The 15,841-nt window shown below is 41.3% G+C and overlaps 1 protein-coding gene and 1 long non-coding RNA gene across 2 annotated transcripts in view; one reads left to right on the forward strand and one right to left on the reverse strand.

The window, feature by feature from the left end:
- Window positions 1–2,514: 2,514 nt before the first annotated feature.
- On the reverse strand, window positions 2,515–11,383 carry LOC148146964 (uncharacterized). Its single transcript, XR_015760163.1, has 3 exons — window positions 11,300–11,383; window positions 3,930–4,644; window positions 2,515–3,592 (listed from the first exon to the last, which is right to left on the reverse strand). It is a non-coding gene; the product is annotated as an uncharacterized LOC148146964 (long non-coding RNA).
- Window positions 11,384–11,396: 13 nt separating this feature from the next.
- rras2 (RAS related 2) overlaps window positions 11,397–15,841 on the forward strand; it is a 95,559-nt gene continuing 91,114 nt past the window's right edge. The window contains exon 1 of the mRNA XM_043705818.2: window positions 11,397–11,804. Within this exon, the coding sequence (XP_043561753.1) occupies window positions 11,703–11,804 (102 nt within the window). The 5' untranslated portion in view covers window positions 11,397–11,702. The remainder of the gene's footprint in view (window positions 11,805–15,841) is intronic.

Below are 15,841 nucleotides of genomic sequence, written 5' to 3' on the forward strand. Positions count from 1 at the left end.
CCCAATCATTTCTGGCTATCATTTTAGGCAATGTCCTGCACAATCCACAAGTGTACGACTGAATGGTTCCTCCAAAACTGGTAGCGGAATCGGATGCTAGTTTAGTCACATGTTGCCTGGTTTTTCGACAGCTCATGGGAACTTGCAATCGGTCAGTTTTCTTTTAAACACAAGCTGTTTCCCACAGTCCAAAAGTCAGATTTCACTCACAGCTCCTAGTTCACTGCTTCAAACCAAAATTTATGACAGAATAAAATGAAAATAATGAAAAATCAATGAGGCTTTAGGAGTAACTTTGTTAAACTTGCAGCATTATACTAATGCTTGCATCTGAGAGGTCCCCATGAAATTATGTAGAACATGGTTGTCTCAGAAAGATGATCAGTAACAGCCCTTGGTACTCACTTTTGCCCACTCCCTGAATGAAGTGCAGCAAGAGATGTGGTCAGCAGGCAGGGGAACAATAACTTAGGCAGCCAGAAAGTTACTTTTCTCTGTGAAATAAATTATGTTCTTTCGTTATTAATACATTGGCAGCCTCTTGTGAATGTGTTCAGTGACTGACCACTATCAAATAGCATAAAAAACATATGGTCTATCAAACTTGTCCAATATTACCATCAGCTGTGATCAAAACAAGATCAACGGAATAATATTGACTAAAGATAATGTAATGTGCACGGAAGTTTATTTTATCACCCACGTGTACCTATCAGTTGTTTATAACTAGAACATTACAGTGCAGTACAGGTCCTTTGTCCCTCAATGTTGTGCCGATCTGTGGAATTAATCTGAAGCCCATCTAACCGACACTATTCCATTCTCGTCCATATGCCTATCCAATGACCATTTAAATGCCCTTAAAGTTGGCGAGTCTACTACTGTTGCAGGCAGTGCATTCCACAGCCCTGCTACTCTCTGAGTAAAGAAACTTCCTCTGACATCTGTCCTATATCTATCACAAAACTGTAGTCCATCGTCATGTTTTCTCAATATGTGCACTGTGCCAAATTTAGCTTCAACGTCGCTTTGTTGTACTATCACAATGTGGTCGAGTGGTGGAGCTATCAGGCCCGAGAGGGAGAGACGCTGTCTCAGTTGGTGTAAAAAAATGTCACCATGCGTCGATCCTAAACAAACTGACGTTTAATCTCGCTGATATTCATAAAACGAGTGAATTTTTTAAAAAACTGATGGTAATTAGAAATCCTAAAATATTTAACATGTCAAGCTTAAAAGTGCAAATTCTGAGTTTGTATTCTACACACTGACAGTAATGGTCAGATAGAAACGCTTCAGCAAACATTACTACATTGTTCACTGCCACTTCAGGATGAGTGCGTCATCTGCATGAGGATTTTATCCTTTGTATGGAGAGGCTGAAGTCCATATCACTTAAAACTGCCATGAATGTACATAAGTGATAACTCCCACATAGCTAGAGAATACCAGACAAAATATTTAGTTTGGAAATGTTTAGTTGTTTCTTAATGACGCTTTTAAAATTGCGTATATTTAAATCTGATCTTTTTCAAGCATTTACTTAAAACGAGCAAAACTACTTGAGTTTTCTAGATGTGGCTAATCATTCTACCGTTAAACTCGTAATTGTTTCATGTTGCTTATTTCGGTGCGGATTTTCAGTTTTTATCACCACTTTTGACCCGTGAAATGTCATTATATAATAAATATTTATATAAATGGTTTAAAATGGAAATGAAACGGATCAAAAATCTACGAACTTTCTTTCAAACTGACTGAATAATTTCGGTAAAAGTATGGACTGTCTGACAGATCTTTCATCAATCAGCCTTGATACAGAGGGACAGTTAAACTCCTCGTGTTGATGGCCGGCCAAAGTGTACTAAACCATTAATAATCACTTCAGTCTGGTATTAGCGGAAAGGTTGAATCATCTCATTCCTCAGTGCTGAGACCTGATTACTGTGTATGTTTCATGAATATAACGAACCTATCATACAACTCGATCCAATGAAAACAGAGGACCATGACTGTAATAATTCAAATAAAAAATCTCCACACGTGTGCGCAACGAGAGAATTGAACGGCCCTCTTGCTGTAAACTTAACCATTTCTCATTTAAAAAAAACTGTGTTCTACAATTAAATTCATTTCGAGTTCGAACAAGTAAAAGATCGTTCGTTTGCAGCTAAAGATAGGACCAAATTCAGCCCTTTAAGCCTGCTCCACTATTCTGGATTTGCTATGATTGGTATAAATGTTACGTGTGGACGGTTCAAGGGAAAGCCAGTTATGACAAGCAAAAGAAAGCAGCAAACAGTCACAAATATGGCATTGCAGGAAGAAAAGTTCTGCAGGTTTTTAGATGAAAAGAAATGCACAGAATGAACGAATGCAGTCTGGCTCCCCGAGTCCAACTCCCTGCTCTTTCCCCCAGCTCCAGTCCTGATACAGACTTTTGTCCCTTCTCCTGCCAATGTCCTAATCTTCATCTCACCACCCAACAGAATCCCAAACAGAATTCTTGAAAACTTAAGTATCTATTTCCAGCCAATGTCAAAACATTGTCTGTCCTGATTTGTATTACAACGCCTGAGACAGGAATCAGGTGAACCTGGTTGCCAATTTCTTCAAACTGTTCCCAGAAAGCATAAACTTCAGGGTATGGATGAAAGGCTGCTCGGTAAGCTCATTTGGAGTTCTACACATTTAGGTGTATAAAAAGAATTAATTAGAAAGGACAAGCACACAATATCGGAGGCTGTAACCACTGCCAGGGCACAAGAAATGACAAGTAGACAAAGGAAATGCTGACCACTCAAATGATTATCTTTCAATCAAGTCAAGAGAAAAGCAACAGAGTTGGTACAGTAAAAGAAAGCATGTATATCAGACAGAAAGATATGCAAGAGATGTAGACAATGACATGAACTCACAGACATATGAAACTATTACATATGTGGATGAAACTTCAGAGTTTGTGGAAAGCCTTATCACTGGAAAAAGACGTTATAATATAGAAAGAACATGTTAATGACTTTTTAGAGTCAGAGCAACAGGACAAATGGTAAGAAAAAAACTCAAAGCATCTCTACCCTGAAAGATGACAAAAATTTGAGAACTCAATAAAGAGAGGAAACATACAATTCCCATAGAAAAGAAATTCAGACAAACATTTAGATCAGTAAGAAGAAGAGGAATATGGCTAAACCATAAATCTAAAGCCGAAGATTGATACTGAGCAAAGAGCAATCTATTTTGATGAAGATTAGACCCAGAAGACCTTTACTAAAAATTTGAATGTAATTGGATAATCAAGGAAAGGCTCTCTGAAGCCAAACAAATAAATGCAACAGCTAGGAACAATTCAAAGTCCAGTAATGGAAGATGTTAACTGTATGGTCCACATCGCTGAAACAGATGGTTCTGCTATGCTGGAATTGAACAATTGAGAAAAGCTACACCTTTTTCCAGGAAACTATGAGATAGGAGGTTTGGGTATAAAGATTCATTATCTAGTGAATGCAACACCACAACATTGAGTCAAATTAGAGAGGATACCAATAAAAACAAAAAGTTATGCTATTTCAGAAAGTAATCTCAGGATAGCCTGTGTGGGCGGCACGGTGGCACAGTGGTTAGCACTGCTGCCTCGCAGCGCCAGAGACCCGGGTTCAATTCCCGACTCAGGCGACTGACTGTGTGGAGTTTGCACGTTCTCCCCGTGTCTGCGTGGGTTTCCTCCGGGGGCTCCGGTTTCCTCCCACAGTCCAAAGATGTGCAAGTCAGGTGAATTGGCCATGCTAAATTGCCCGTAGTATTAGGTAAGGGGGTAAATGTAGGGGTATGGGTGGGTTACGCTTCGGCGGGTCGGTGTGGACTTGTTGGGCCGAAGGGCCTGTTTCCACACTGTAAGTAATCTAATCTAATCTAATCTAACCTGAAGCCTGAAATAATATAACAGTCAGTCCACAAAAAGCAGTACTAGTCTATCAAAAATGAAATCTCACGAGATGATGGTGTTCTGCTATCCAGATACAGAATAACCCTAGATCCAAAATGATGCAGGAATAAATTCTCTTGAAAGAAAATGAAGGCCACATGGAATCGGAGAAGTGTAAACTGAGAGCCAGGTCAGCTGTGTATTGGATAGGCATCTGTAAAGTTATTGGAAGAGTGGAACCTTACAGTAATGTATGCCAGAAATGCATAGGAACTCAGCTGAAGTTGTTGATGTAGCTGAAATTCTAAAGTGACACATCTTTGAGACTGTACTACAAATCACACTCTAAGTCAACATTTGAAGACTTCAAAAATTATTGCAAAAACAGGGGTTAACTTAAATGCAGAATATAAAATTTGAACTGTCAGTTTGGGTTGAATGTTCCTCATTTTGAAATGTGAAAAGAAACATTGATAATTTAGATTAAATTGATGTGTCACAATTTGTTACACAAATTAATTGTACAAAAATACTTCTAACACAAGCAAAATATTTTAAAATTGTCAAATTCATTGTCTTCACTATTCAATGGAAACAGTTAATCTAATTCATTGTGAATCACTTGGTAATGGCATCTTCAAATGGACTTCACTCTGGATGAGATGTCATTCTGTTGCTTGTAGAATTATTCATCCACAACAAATCATCTTTCTCTCCATCTATTGAATAACAGAATCATAGATTTGCTTTGTTTTATTCTCTCATGGGACATAGAAAAAATAAATAAGAAGAGAGAAGATTAAATATGAAGGTGAGCTAGCCAGTAATATAAAGGAAGATGGTAAGAGTTTCTTTAGAAATGTAAAGGGGAAAAGAGAGGCAAAAATGGTCATTGGGCTGCTGGAAAATGACACAGGAGAGATAGAAGTGGGGAACAAAGAAATGGCTGAGGAACTGAATAATTACTTTGCCTCATTCTTCACAGTGGAAGACATGAGTAATTTCCCAAACATTCAAGAGAGTGAGGGGGCAGAGCTGAGTATATTGGCCATCACCAAGGAGAAAGTGCTAGAAAAGCTGAATGGCCTGAAGGTGGATAAATCACCTGGACCAGATGGATTACACGCCAGAGTTCTAAGGGAGATAGCTGAAGAGATAGTGGAGGCATTAGTGGTAATCTTTCAGGAATCACTAGAATCAGCAAGGGTCCCAGAGGACTGAAAATCACTAATATAACACCCCTGTTTAAAAAGGGAGTAAGGCAGAAGATGGAAAATTACAGACCAATTAGCTTAACCTTGGTCATGGATAAGATCCTGGAATCCATTGTGAAGGATGAGACTTCTGAATACTTGAAAGCGTATGGTAAAATTGGGCAGTCAGTATGGGGGTGATCATGCCTGACAAATCTGCTAGAACTCCTTGAAGAAGTATAGAGCAAATTAGGCCAAGAAGAATCAATGGATGTTATCTATCTGGACTTCAGAAAGGCCTTTGACAAGGTGCCACATAGGAGGCTACTGAGTAAGATAAGGGACCATGCTGTTAGAGGCAAGGTGCCAGCATGGATAGAAGATTGGCTGTCTGGTAGAAAGCAGAGAGTGGGAATAAAAGGGTCCTTCTCAGGATGGCAGCTGGTGACAAGTAGTGTTCTGCAAGGTTCAGTGTTGGGACCACAACTTTTCACCTTTTACATTAACGATTTAGATAAAGGAATTGAGATCATTCTGGTTAAGTTTGCAGATGATACAAAGATAGGAGGAGGGACAGGTGGTTTGAGGAGGCAGGGAGGCTGCAGAGGGATTTGGAAAGGTTAGGAGAGTGGGCAAAGAAGTGGCAGATCGAGTACAATGGGAGAAATTGTGAGGCCATGCACCTAGGTGAGAAGAATAGAGAAATTGACTATTTTCTAAATTGGGAGAAAATTCAGAATTCTGAAGTGCAAAGGGATTCAGAAGTTCTAGTCCAGGATTCTCTCAAGGTAAAACTTTCAGGTTGAATCAGTAGTTAGGAAGGCAAATACAATGACGGTATTTATTTTGAGAGGACTTGAATCTAAAAGCAGTGATGTACTTCTGAAGCTCTACAAGGCTCTGGTCAAGGCCACATTTGGAGTATCGTGCGCAGTTTTGGGCCCCATATCTCAGGAAGAATTTAGTAGCTCTGGAGCGGGTTCAGAGGAGATTCACGAGAATGGTCCCAGGAATGAACAGCTTAATGTATGAGGAACGTTCGAGGACTCTGGATCTATACTCGATGGAGTTTAGAAGATGGAGATAGAAAGGTTCTTGATTGTAAATGGGAATCAAGGGTTATGGGGAGAAAGCGGAAGAATTGGTTGAGAAACTTCTCAACCATGATTGAATGCAGAAGCAGACTCGATGGGACTGAATGGCCTAATTTTTGTTCTTATGTCTTATGGTCTTATGCACAATGCTAGCATTTATTGCCTGTCCCCAGTTGCCTTTGAGAAGTTGGTGGTGAGCTGCCTTCTTGAACCACTGCAGTCCATGTTCTGGACATAAACCCACACTGCCCTTAGGGAGGGATTTCCAAGAATTTGACCCAGCAACAGCAAAGGAACAGTAATATATTTCTGAGTCGAGATGGTGAGTGGCAGAGGGGGAACTTGCAACTGAAGGTCTTCTCATGTATCTGCTGCCTTTGTCCTTCCAGGATGAAGTGGTCATGAGTTTGGATCTAAGGATCTTGGGTGAATTTCTGCAGTGCATCTTATAGATAATAGATGCTGCTGCTACTGAGCTTTGGTGTGGAGGGAGTGAATAGTTGTGGATGTAGTGCTAATTCAGTGGGCTGCACTGTTCGAGATGGTGTCAAGCTTCTTGAGTGTCATTGGAGCTGCACTTATCCACTCAAGTAGGGAAGTGTTCCATCATACGCCTCACTTGTGCCTTGTCGATGGTGGAGGAAGTTTGGGGACTCAGGAGGTAAGTTACTCATTGCAATATTCCTACGTTAAGATCTGTTCTTGTCGCCGCTATATTTATGTGGTGAGTCTCATTGTGCTTCTTATCAAAGGTAACCCCCAAGCTGTTGACAGTGGGGGATTCAGTGATGGTAATGCAATTGAATGTCAAGGAGTGTGGTCACATTGTCTTTTATTGGAAATGGTTATTGTCTGGCATTTGTGTGGAATGAATGTAACTTACCACTTTTCAACCTATCTCTGATTACTGACCAGATCTTGATGCATTTGACCATGGAGAATTACAAATGGTGCTGAACATTATACAATCATCAGTGATCATCCCACTTCTGACCTTAAGATGGAGGGAAGATCATAGATGAAACACCTGAAGATGGTCGGGCTTAGGACAGTGCAGAAGGAGGCTATTCAACTCATTATGTTGTTGAGCTTGCTGAGTTTTTAAGTCCAGCACCAATCTCCAACCTGTTCCCCGTAATCCAAATATTAGAACTTCAGAATATAAGAAGTAGGAACAGCAGTAGACCATCTGGCCCTTCAAGCCTGCTCTGCCAATCAATAAGATAATGACTGATCTTTTTGTGGCCTCAGCTCCACTTACCTGCCCTCTCACCATAACCCTTAATTCTTTTACTGCTCAAGAAATGATCTATCTTAGTTGTAAAAACATTTAATGAGGAAGCCACAATTACTTCACTTGGCAGGGAATTCCATGGATTCACAACCATCTGGGTGAAGAAATTCCTTCTTAATTCAGTCCTAAATTTGCTCCCTCTAATTTTGAGGCTATGCCTCTTGTCCTAGTTTCACCCACTAGTGGAAACATCCTCTTATACCTTATTTCTAAATAATCACTGAATGTTGTCTTGAATATGTGATGATGCTATGGCTTCAAGATGTGCATTTTCTCCTTTTTTCTGAGGAGGGGTTTTGAAACAGGTGTCTGTTCCAAGCCAATAAAGTAAACAGCTTCTGAGGCCCCCTATGAAAAATATTTAGAATACTAGAAGCAGCATGAATGGGTGGAGTCAGCCTTCCACAGAACCAGGGTTTTAGCTTAATTTGCAATAATTGGAGTTTTGAAGTTGATAGTGGAGACTAATATATATCACTCTGACACAGAGAAGGCTGGAGTTCTTTCTCTCTCTCTCTGAATTTTCTCTTGGTGTTCTTTTTTCTTGGAATGGAGAAACATTGAATTGCATTTTACTGAATTTCTCTTTGCCAAGGGCATATTTGTGGGATGTTACTGTTATTGGAACAGTTGCTGTATAGTATTTAAATAATCTATAATTCTAGTGAGTTTTGAGAAGATTTGTAGCTCAGGTTGAGGTTCTGGGTGTAGGTTTGCTCACTGAGCTGGAAGGTTCGTTTTCAGATGTTTTGTCACCATACAAGGAACATCTTCAGTGAGCCTCTGAATGAAATGGAATAAAGTCCGCCGATTTCTGAGCAACAAACCCAAACAAGCAGACAAAACACATCCAGAAACCCTAGTCACTCTGCCCTACATCAAAGACATCTTGGAAATGACTGCCAGACGACTCAGACTCCTTGGCATCATGGTAGCCCACCAACACACTCAAACAGCAGCTAATGAACTTCAAAGACCTTATACAGACAACAAGCAAAACTAATGTAATCTACAAAGTACCTTGCAAGAACTGTAACAAACACTATATTAGACAAACAGGCAGAAAGCTAGCCACCAGGATACATGAACATAAACTAGCAACAAAACGACATGACCCACTCTCACTAGTATCCTTACGAACAGATGAGGAAGGACACCACTTCTACTGGGACAAAACATCCATCCTAGGATGAACCAAACAGAGACACGCATGAGAATTCCTAGAAGCATGGCATTCCAACCGGAACTCTATCAATAAACACATTGACTTGGATCCCATTTACCACACCCTGAGAAAAAGAACAGGAAATGACATCACCATAGGAAATGATGTCACCACAGGAAATGACATCACCAACCTAAGGAAACCCAAATATATAAATAGAAAGCGGGCTACACCACCAGTGCTTCATTTGGAGTCTCACTGAAGATGTTACCTAATATGGTGGTGAAATGTCTGAAAACGAACCTTCAAGCTCAGCGAGCAAACCTGTATCCAATCTGTAATTCTGTTAAGTTGTCCAGTACAGTTAAAATTATACGAATTCTTCTTTCTTTTGTTTGTACTGTATTTTAAATCGAGGGTAAAAATAAAGTGTGTTTTGCTTCAACCCAAATAGCATGACCAAATGAATTACATCTGGGACACAGCACTTTACCTGCCTTTAAATAAGAAAAAGGTTAGGGTCCAGATTATTTCCTTGATATATTTAAAGGGGCTTTGGGCTGGTACATAACAAATGCCTCAATTGAACCTGCCTTCACCACACTCCCAGGCAGTGCATATCATAACTATTCAGCATGTGAAGAATTATTTTCGCCTCTCACGTCGTTTTTGAAAATTCTTATGACACTTATTGCTCTAATGGCCTCCTACAATTTGATAGCAAACTGCCAAAAGCATGAAGTGTGGCAACAATTATATACCCATTCTTTCTGAAGAAATATTTCTCTGTCCACTCTCCATCTATTCTGTTTGCTGCAAACATGTCCCTGAATGGCTTGTGAGAGCACACATCCAGAAGTTGAACAAAGGGCATCAGACTCCCTCAAATAACTGCAACATAGGTGTTATATTTTTCAGATGCATCTCTTGATCTTATTTGTGAAATGTGATCTGAACATGACCCATGCTAAACAGCTGCATTTCTAAAGTTGAGCTCCAGTATGTCTGTTGCACACATTATTGGTCCATACCTGCACTTCCTCATCCATTCAACAGTAATCATGAACATGCATTAAACCTCTGGTAGCCAATTTTATATTTTATGTGATTTTATTGGGAAAATTACTATCGGCAATAATTTTGTGTGGTCAGCATAGGGGAATCTTGTCTTTTCATAAAGTGTTGTTTTCATTAGATCTATTTTTGAAGCTTTCCACTAAAATGTTTGGCTACTGGGCAGATTGAAAGTCATGGGTGGAATCTTGGTTTTCTTCCCCCCAAGTCTCATGCTGCTTTACTGGAAACTGTTAATTTTTTGGCAGTGAAGTCTTTTGGTAGTCTCTGAGCAACTGTGCCAGGTTGCTAGACTGTTTCAGCATGTCAAGTGGAATTTCAATTTAGACTCAAAATGCTCGAGTTTCATTGAGTGTATTTCATGGTGCTCTGTAAAGGGCTGGGAGATGAATACATTGTTACATGGAACATCACTGTGGTGTAACATTGAATACAGTAACTCAGGTTATACATTCTCAACACAGTGTAACAATATAACATTCAAAACAAAAAGTAGTTTTTTCACACATGATCCTGAGATTGAAAATTGGAAAGCAAATACAATTTAATGTAACTGAGCGGGCCAAACAAAAATGTATAAGGAAAAGTAATGGATTGTATGCGAACACAATCTTGTTGAAAAACTGGATTAATGTGATTAATGAGTAAAAGACGCAAAAGAACAAAAGAATGGGATCAACTAAATGTCTGTCCGCTGACAGACAGGATAGGTGCCGGGCCACCTGCCGTGCTTTATTATTCTGTCTACGATGTGACTAATTTAGATCTGGATTTACTGAGGGGAATAGACTACAATAATTGATAGTGATTGCTATGCAGCCACCCCTTATTGAATTGGATGGAAAATGGGATTGAAACTAAAAATGCTGGGAAATACTCTGAAGTTTCTGTCAATATCTTTGGAAAGGAAAGAATTCATGTCTCAGTCATACTCTTTACAGATGCTACCTGATCTGCTGCGTATTTCTGGTATTTTCGGATTTTGATTCCAGATTTCCAGAATCTCCGTTTTTTGTTTTTGCATTCGTTGTGTGAAGGAAGACATACTCCGCAGGTTGGTTTATTTCCCTAATTCAGTCAAGATTACATTTATTTGTGCTGCAACATTAGGGGGAGCACTTTGTGAACATGTACGGCATCCTCGGTCAATATGCTGCCTGAAAACAAGTGGGTTCGACATAGACTAACAATACGGCGCGGTCCTTAATCAACTGCAAGGTTCTTGGGAGGCACTGTGCCCATCATTTGTCAACTGCTCCCTTTGTGAAATCTCAGTCAAAGCTGAGGCGATGAGATCCCCGATTTCTAATGAACTCAGACTGAGGAGAGAACTGAGTGCAATTTTTGAACGAAATTCTGAGAAGTAAATTTCTGAAGTGGGGAGGCTAGTGAGCGAAAACAGGATTAAGGATTGGGAGATAAATAGTGGAAGCTGGGGTTGGGTTAGATACTGGGGTGGTCGCCTCATTGAGTCTGACGCGGCTGTGTGTTGTGTTGTGTTATGGGGCGGGGCGGGGAGTGACAGTGTGAATATTGAGCAGCCGATTTATTTACATCTGATTACAGTTTCTGACCAGCTCCGGCGGCGCCTTCCATCTGCAGCGGCTGTCGCTTCCCGGCCTGGCCTCCCCTATTTGTCCTGTGTGTGTGTGTGTGTGGTGGTGGTGGTGGCAGTGGCGGCGGCTCCGAGTGTTGCCGCTTCCTGCTGCCGGCGGCGCGCCCACTTCCATGAGTCACACTCTGACAGACCGTCCGCTCCTTTGTGTCGCCCGGAGAACTTTCTCGACCCCTCCGTGCTGCTGCTGCTGCTGCTGCTGCTGAAGTTTTACTGCTCATTACCTCACTTCTCCCCGGGCGGTCTCTTTGTCAGTCGCCGCGGGAAGGAAGAGCAGAGAGTTGGGAGAGAGGAGAGGAGACGGAGTGCCAGGCTCCGGCCCCAGGCCCAGGCCCGGTTACCATGGCAGCCGCCAAGGACGGAGTGGCCCAGGAGAAGTACAAGCTGGTGGTGGTGGGCGGCGGCGGCGTGGGCAAAAGCGCTCTCACCATCCAGTTCATCCAGGTCAGTGCGGGGCTGCGGGTGGGCCTCTCCTCTCCGAACTAATCCAGACCGCGGCTTCGGCCTACTCCCCCCCCCCCCCCCCCCCCCCTCCTGCAGCGGGGATGAATCGGGAGCTGAGATTGCGACTCGGCCCCGGCGGCCTTCCCCCTCATTCGTGTGCGGTCTTATTTAATCGAGGGCGAGCTGTCTGTTAGATTTTTAAAATTTAAATCTCACGAGCGACCCTCGGGCTCACTCCTGACCCTGTAGCCGTCCCCCTCGCCCCCGTGTAGACTCCTCGGCCCCATGTTCGGGGTTTGGCCGCTGCACTGTTTCAGCTTCTCTCAATCCGCGTCTCTCTGAACCCCAGTGTTTTATCAGTTAAAATGCATCGGTTTATATAAAATATAACCCCCCACCCCCCGGAATCAGTGCCGATGTCTAACACGGGAGACTTGCCTGAGCCTTTTGAACAGATTTTGAATGGAAGGCTTCAAACTTTTTTTTTGTTTCGTATTAAATCGGGGAAAGTGCTGGGGGGGGGGGGGGGGAGGCGGAAGGCGATAGAAGTTGTAATCTATATAGTCGCCGTTCCATTTCGTTTCTGCGCAAATGGTTACAACTGTATACTCTTTGGGATTTTCGTTTGAGTCTAATGTACCACTGCAGTGATCCTTTCGTACGAGTCAATTGAAGAACTGTTTCCGTGTTTGCAGAAGGAACGTACCTAGCTTTAAAAAGCTACAGGTGCCAAAAGACTTAGATTTCTTCCTTGGGCTAAAGATGCATTATTTGTTAGCAGTGGCGAGCAAAACCTATGTACGGCTTATAATTTTGTACTTTTGTATTGAAAACTTGCGACGTATTGTGTAACTTGGGCAGCTGCTACATTTAAACCACTATCTGCTTACAACTGTCAGCACTCTTCAGCTGTCATATTAAACCTGTCACTGACTGGAGCCAGCATTCCAGTTCCCTCGCAGCTTCTGAGTCAATATTTAACACTTAATTTATAAGTTGCATAATTTCCATACTCTAGTGAATAATTTGATACGTGCTTGTTGATCTCCCATAGGTTGCTGTTGAGTGAAAAGATTACACAGAAGGGTGAACTTGTGAAGTGCTTCACAAAAGTGCTACATAAATAAAGGCAGTCATTTGACACAGTAGCCAGAATGTCTGCACTGTAACCTCTAAGTCACCTTTCAAAACGTAAAAGACAATCGGCAGTTTAACTTGTGGGCATTCAACGGCCATCATGAAATCCTGGCACTGCAAGCAACCTGAAATTCAATTGATAGGCACTTTAATAGAGTAACCCCCCAACTGGATGTTCTGTGGAGAGTGACTCAGCTGCTGACTCACCAAAGCCTCTCTTCCAAGTCAGCTATGTAATATCATCCTCTCCAGTTGCCTGGATGGTTACAGCTGCACCAGCACTTGAGAAACTTGATATGATTCAGAACAAGAGCCCTCCTCTGGATTGGCAGCCAGTTCAATACCTTAAAGTAAAACAAAGAACTACAGATGCTGGAAATCTGAAACAAAAACAGAAACTTCTGGAGAAACTCCACAGATCTGGTGTCATCCATGTAGAGAAAGCAGAGTCCAATCTTTTTGGTCCACTGACCTTTCATTAGAAATATTGACTCAACTTTCTCTCTACAGGTACTACCAGATCTGCTAAATTTCTCCAATTTTTTTTGTTTCATCACCTTTTAAATGTATATGTTCATTACACTGTGTAGATAGATGCTATGAGTAATACTGCAGAAACTTGCCAGTGCTGCTTTGGGAGCACCTCCGAATCTATAACCTCTGCTGTCAAGAAGAACAAGAGTAGGGGTGGATGGTTACATCAACACTGGCAAATTCCTTGCTATGGCTGATACCATGCTGGCTTTCATCTATCTTGTCTGTTCTCCCTTGCTGATTTCCTGGAATGCTCTACTTGACCACATTGTGTGAGTATCTATATCACAGAGACCTGCTGTGTTACAAGAATTCAATTCCACATTACCGCCTCAAGGCAGAGCATGAGCAATACCTGCTGGCGTTGTTATTGACACCTCTAACCTCTAATTTTGGAAGATAAAGTTGGCTAGCATAAATGGGTCATTTTCTACTGGCAATATAGTGAGTGGAGTCCTGCAGGGTCTGTGCAGAGGCCTCAGCTTTTTACAATTTATATTTATGACTTAAATGAGGGTAGTGATGTTATGATAACTGGTTTGCAGAAGACAACCTTCCTTCTGGTGTATAAGGACATAAAGAAATTGCAAACTAATAAACACAGGTTGAGTCATGGGAGAAAATCAGACAGGTGGATGATAACGTGGGAAGATATGCAATTGTTTACTTTGGCAGTAACCTGTCTAAGCAATTGGAGAGAATGCCCTTATACTGCTGTACTTGTATGTGCATAACAAGAAGTTAGTGCCCTGGTACAACAAATAATTAAGAAGGCTAATGGAATGCTATCCTTTCATATGATAGGAATTGAACATGAGAGTCAGGATATTAATGGGTGGCACGGTGGCACAGTGGTTAGCACTGCTGCCTCACAGCGCCAGAGACCTGGGTTCAGTTCCTGCCTCAGGCAACTGTCTGTGTGGAGTTTGCACATTCTCCCCGTGTCTGCATAGGTTTCTTCACATAGTCTAAAAAATGCAGGTTAGGTGAATTGGCCATGCTAAATTGCCCGTAGTGCTAGGTGTAGGGGAATGGGTCTGGGTGGGTTGCTCTTGAGGGGGTCGGTGTGGACTTATTGGGCCGAAGGGCCTGTTTCCACACTGTAAGTAATCTAATCTAATCTACTCTGAATTACACAGGGATTACTGCGACCATACTTTGACTACTGTGCAATTTGCTCTCCTTACTGAGGGGAGGATGAAAATGCATTACAAGCAACTTAGAGATTTTTACTAGTTTGTCACTGGAAAGGATGGATTGTCTTATGAGCAAACATTGGATGCATTGGGTTTGTTGCCACTGAATTTAGAAGAGTTTAGGGTGACTTGAAGTATCCAAAATCCTGAATTGCTTTGACAAGATGGATGTGGAAATGACGTTACTACTTGGGGCTGTGTCTGTATATAGCAGCATTATTTAAAATTGGAGATTTGACCTTTTTTGGACAGATATGAACTTTTTTTTCTGATTTTTTTTTTTGGCAATTTGGAACACTCTGCCTCAGAATCATCAACAAGAAAACCAAGATTATCAGGAGTAGATGGGATTGTAAAATTGAAAACACCAACAGATGAAGGGAGTGCAAGGAAGGTTCATTCGACTTGTTCCGAGGATGGCAGGATTGACCTTTTTTGTTTTTGGAATCCTTTACCTCTTACGCTGTGATGGCCTACTTTCTGAGTAGATTTAAAGTAGGGCATGATAAACTGTTATCTATCATTGGTATTATGGGTTCTGAGAATAATGCAGTTAATAGACATTTCAAGTATTCAAACAGTTGTCCTTTTTGTAAAGCAACATATCATTTGGTGAGTAGAATTACAAGAAGTACCTGATGGTGTGTAGAAGGCAAGCACACTTTCTTAAACCTGTCTGATTTGAAGAACTTTCACTAAGATGAGCAGAGTCCAAACAAAGGTGTAGAAATTAGAATGTGTAATTCAATGTAAATTCACATACAGGAGTCCCTGGAGAGAAACTGAGTAAACAAAAAACAAATCAAACATTTTTCAACACTAGTTAGGTTCTGATATTGAGATTCCAAAATTGTGATGGTAAATTTTTTTTAAAAGTGTAGTTTGTGCTTTAACAGTTTGGGAGGAGTGGGGAGTGGAGTTTCATTGGTCAATTCTCTTATGTGGAATCACAAACTTAACTTTTTGTCGTCCTTCACCTATTTTATGTGAAAATTTCTGAGGTATGGGCATCATGAAGCTCGTAGGCTGGCTAGGCAAATTGGACAGCATCTTTTAAATTTGTTTAATTGCCATTGAGACACTGTTGCAAGTTTTATGCAACAGCGTAGTGAACGTTATTCTTATTGCAGCATTCAGGCCATGTTCACTGATTTTAAAAAAAAAACATGT

The sequence above is a fragment of the Chiloscyllium plagiosum genome, unplaced genomic scaffold (genome assembly GCF_037043375.1).
Source record: "Chiloscyllium plagiosum isolate Xiang-an unplaced genomic scaffold, Cpla_swu_hap1 HiC_scaffold_18, whole genome shotgun sequence".
Taxonomy (NCBI): Eukaryota; Metazoa; Chordata; class Chondrichthyes; order Orectolobiformes; family Hemiscylliidae; genus Chiloscyllium; species Chiloscyllium plagiosum.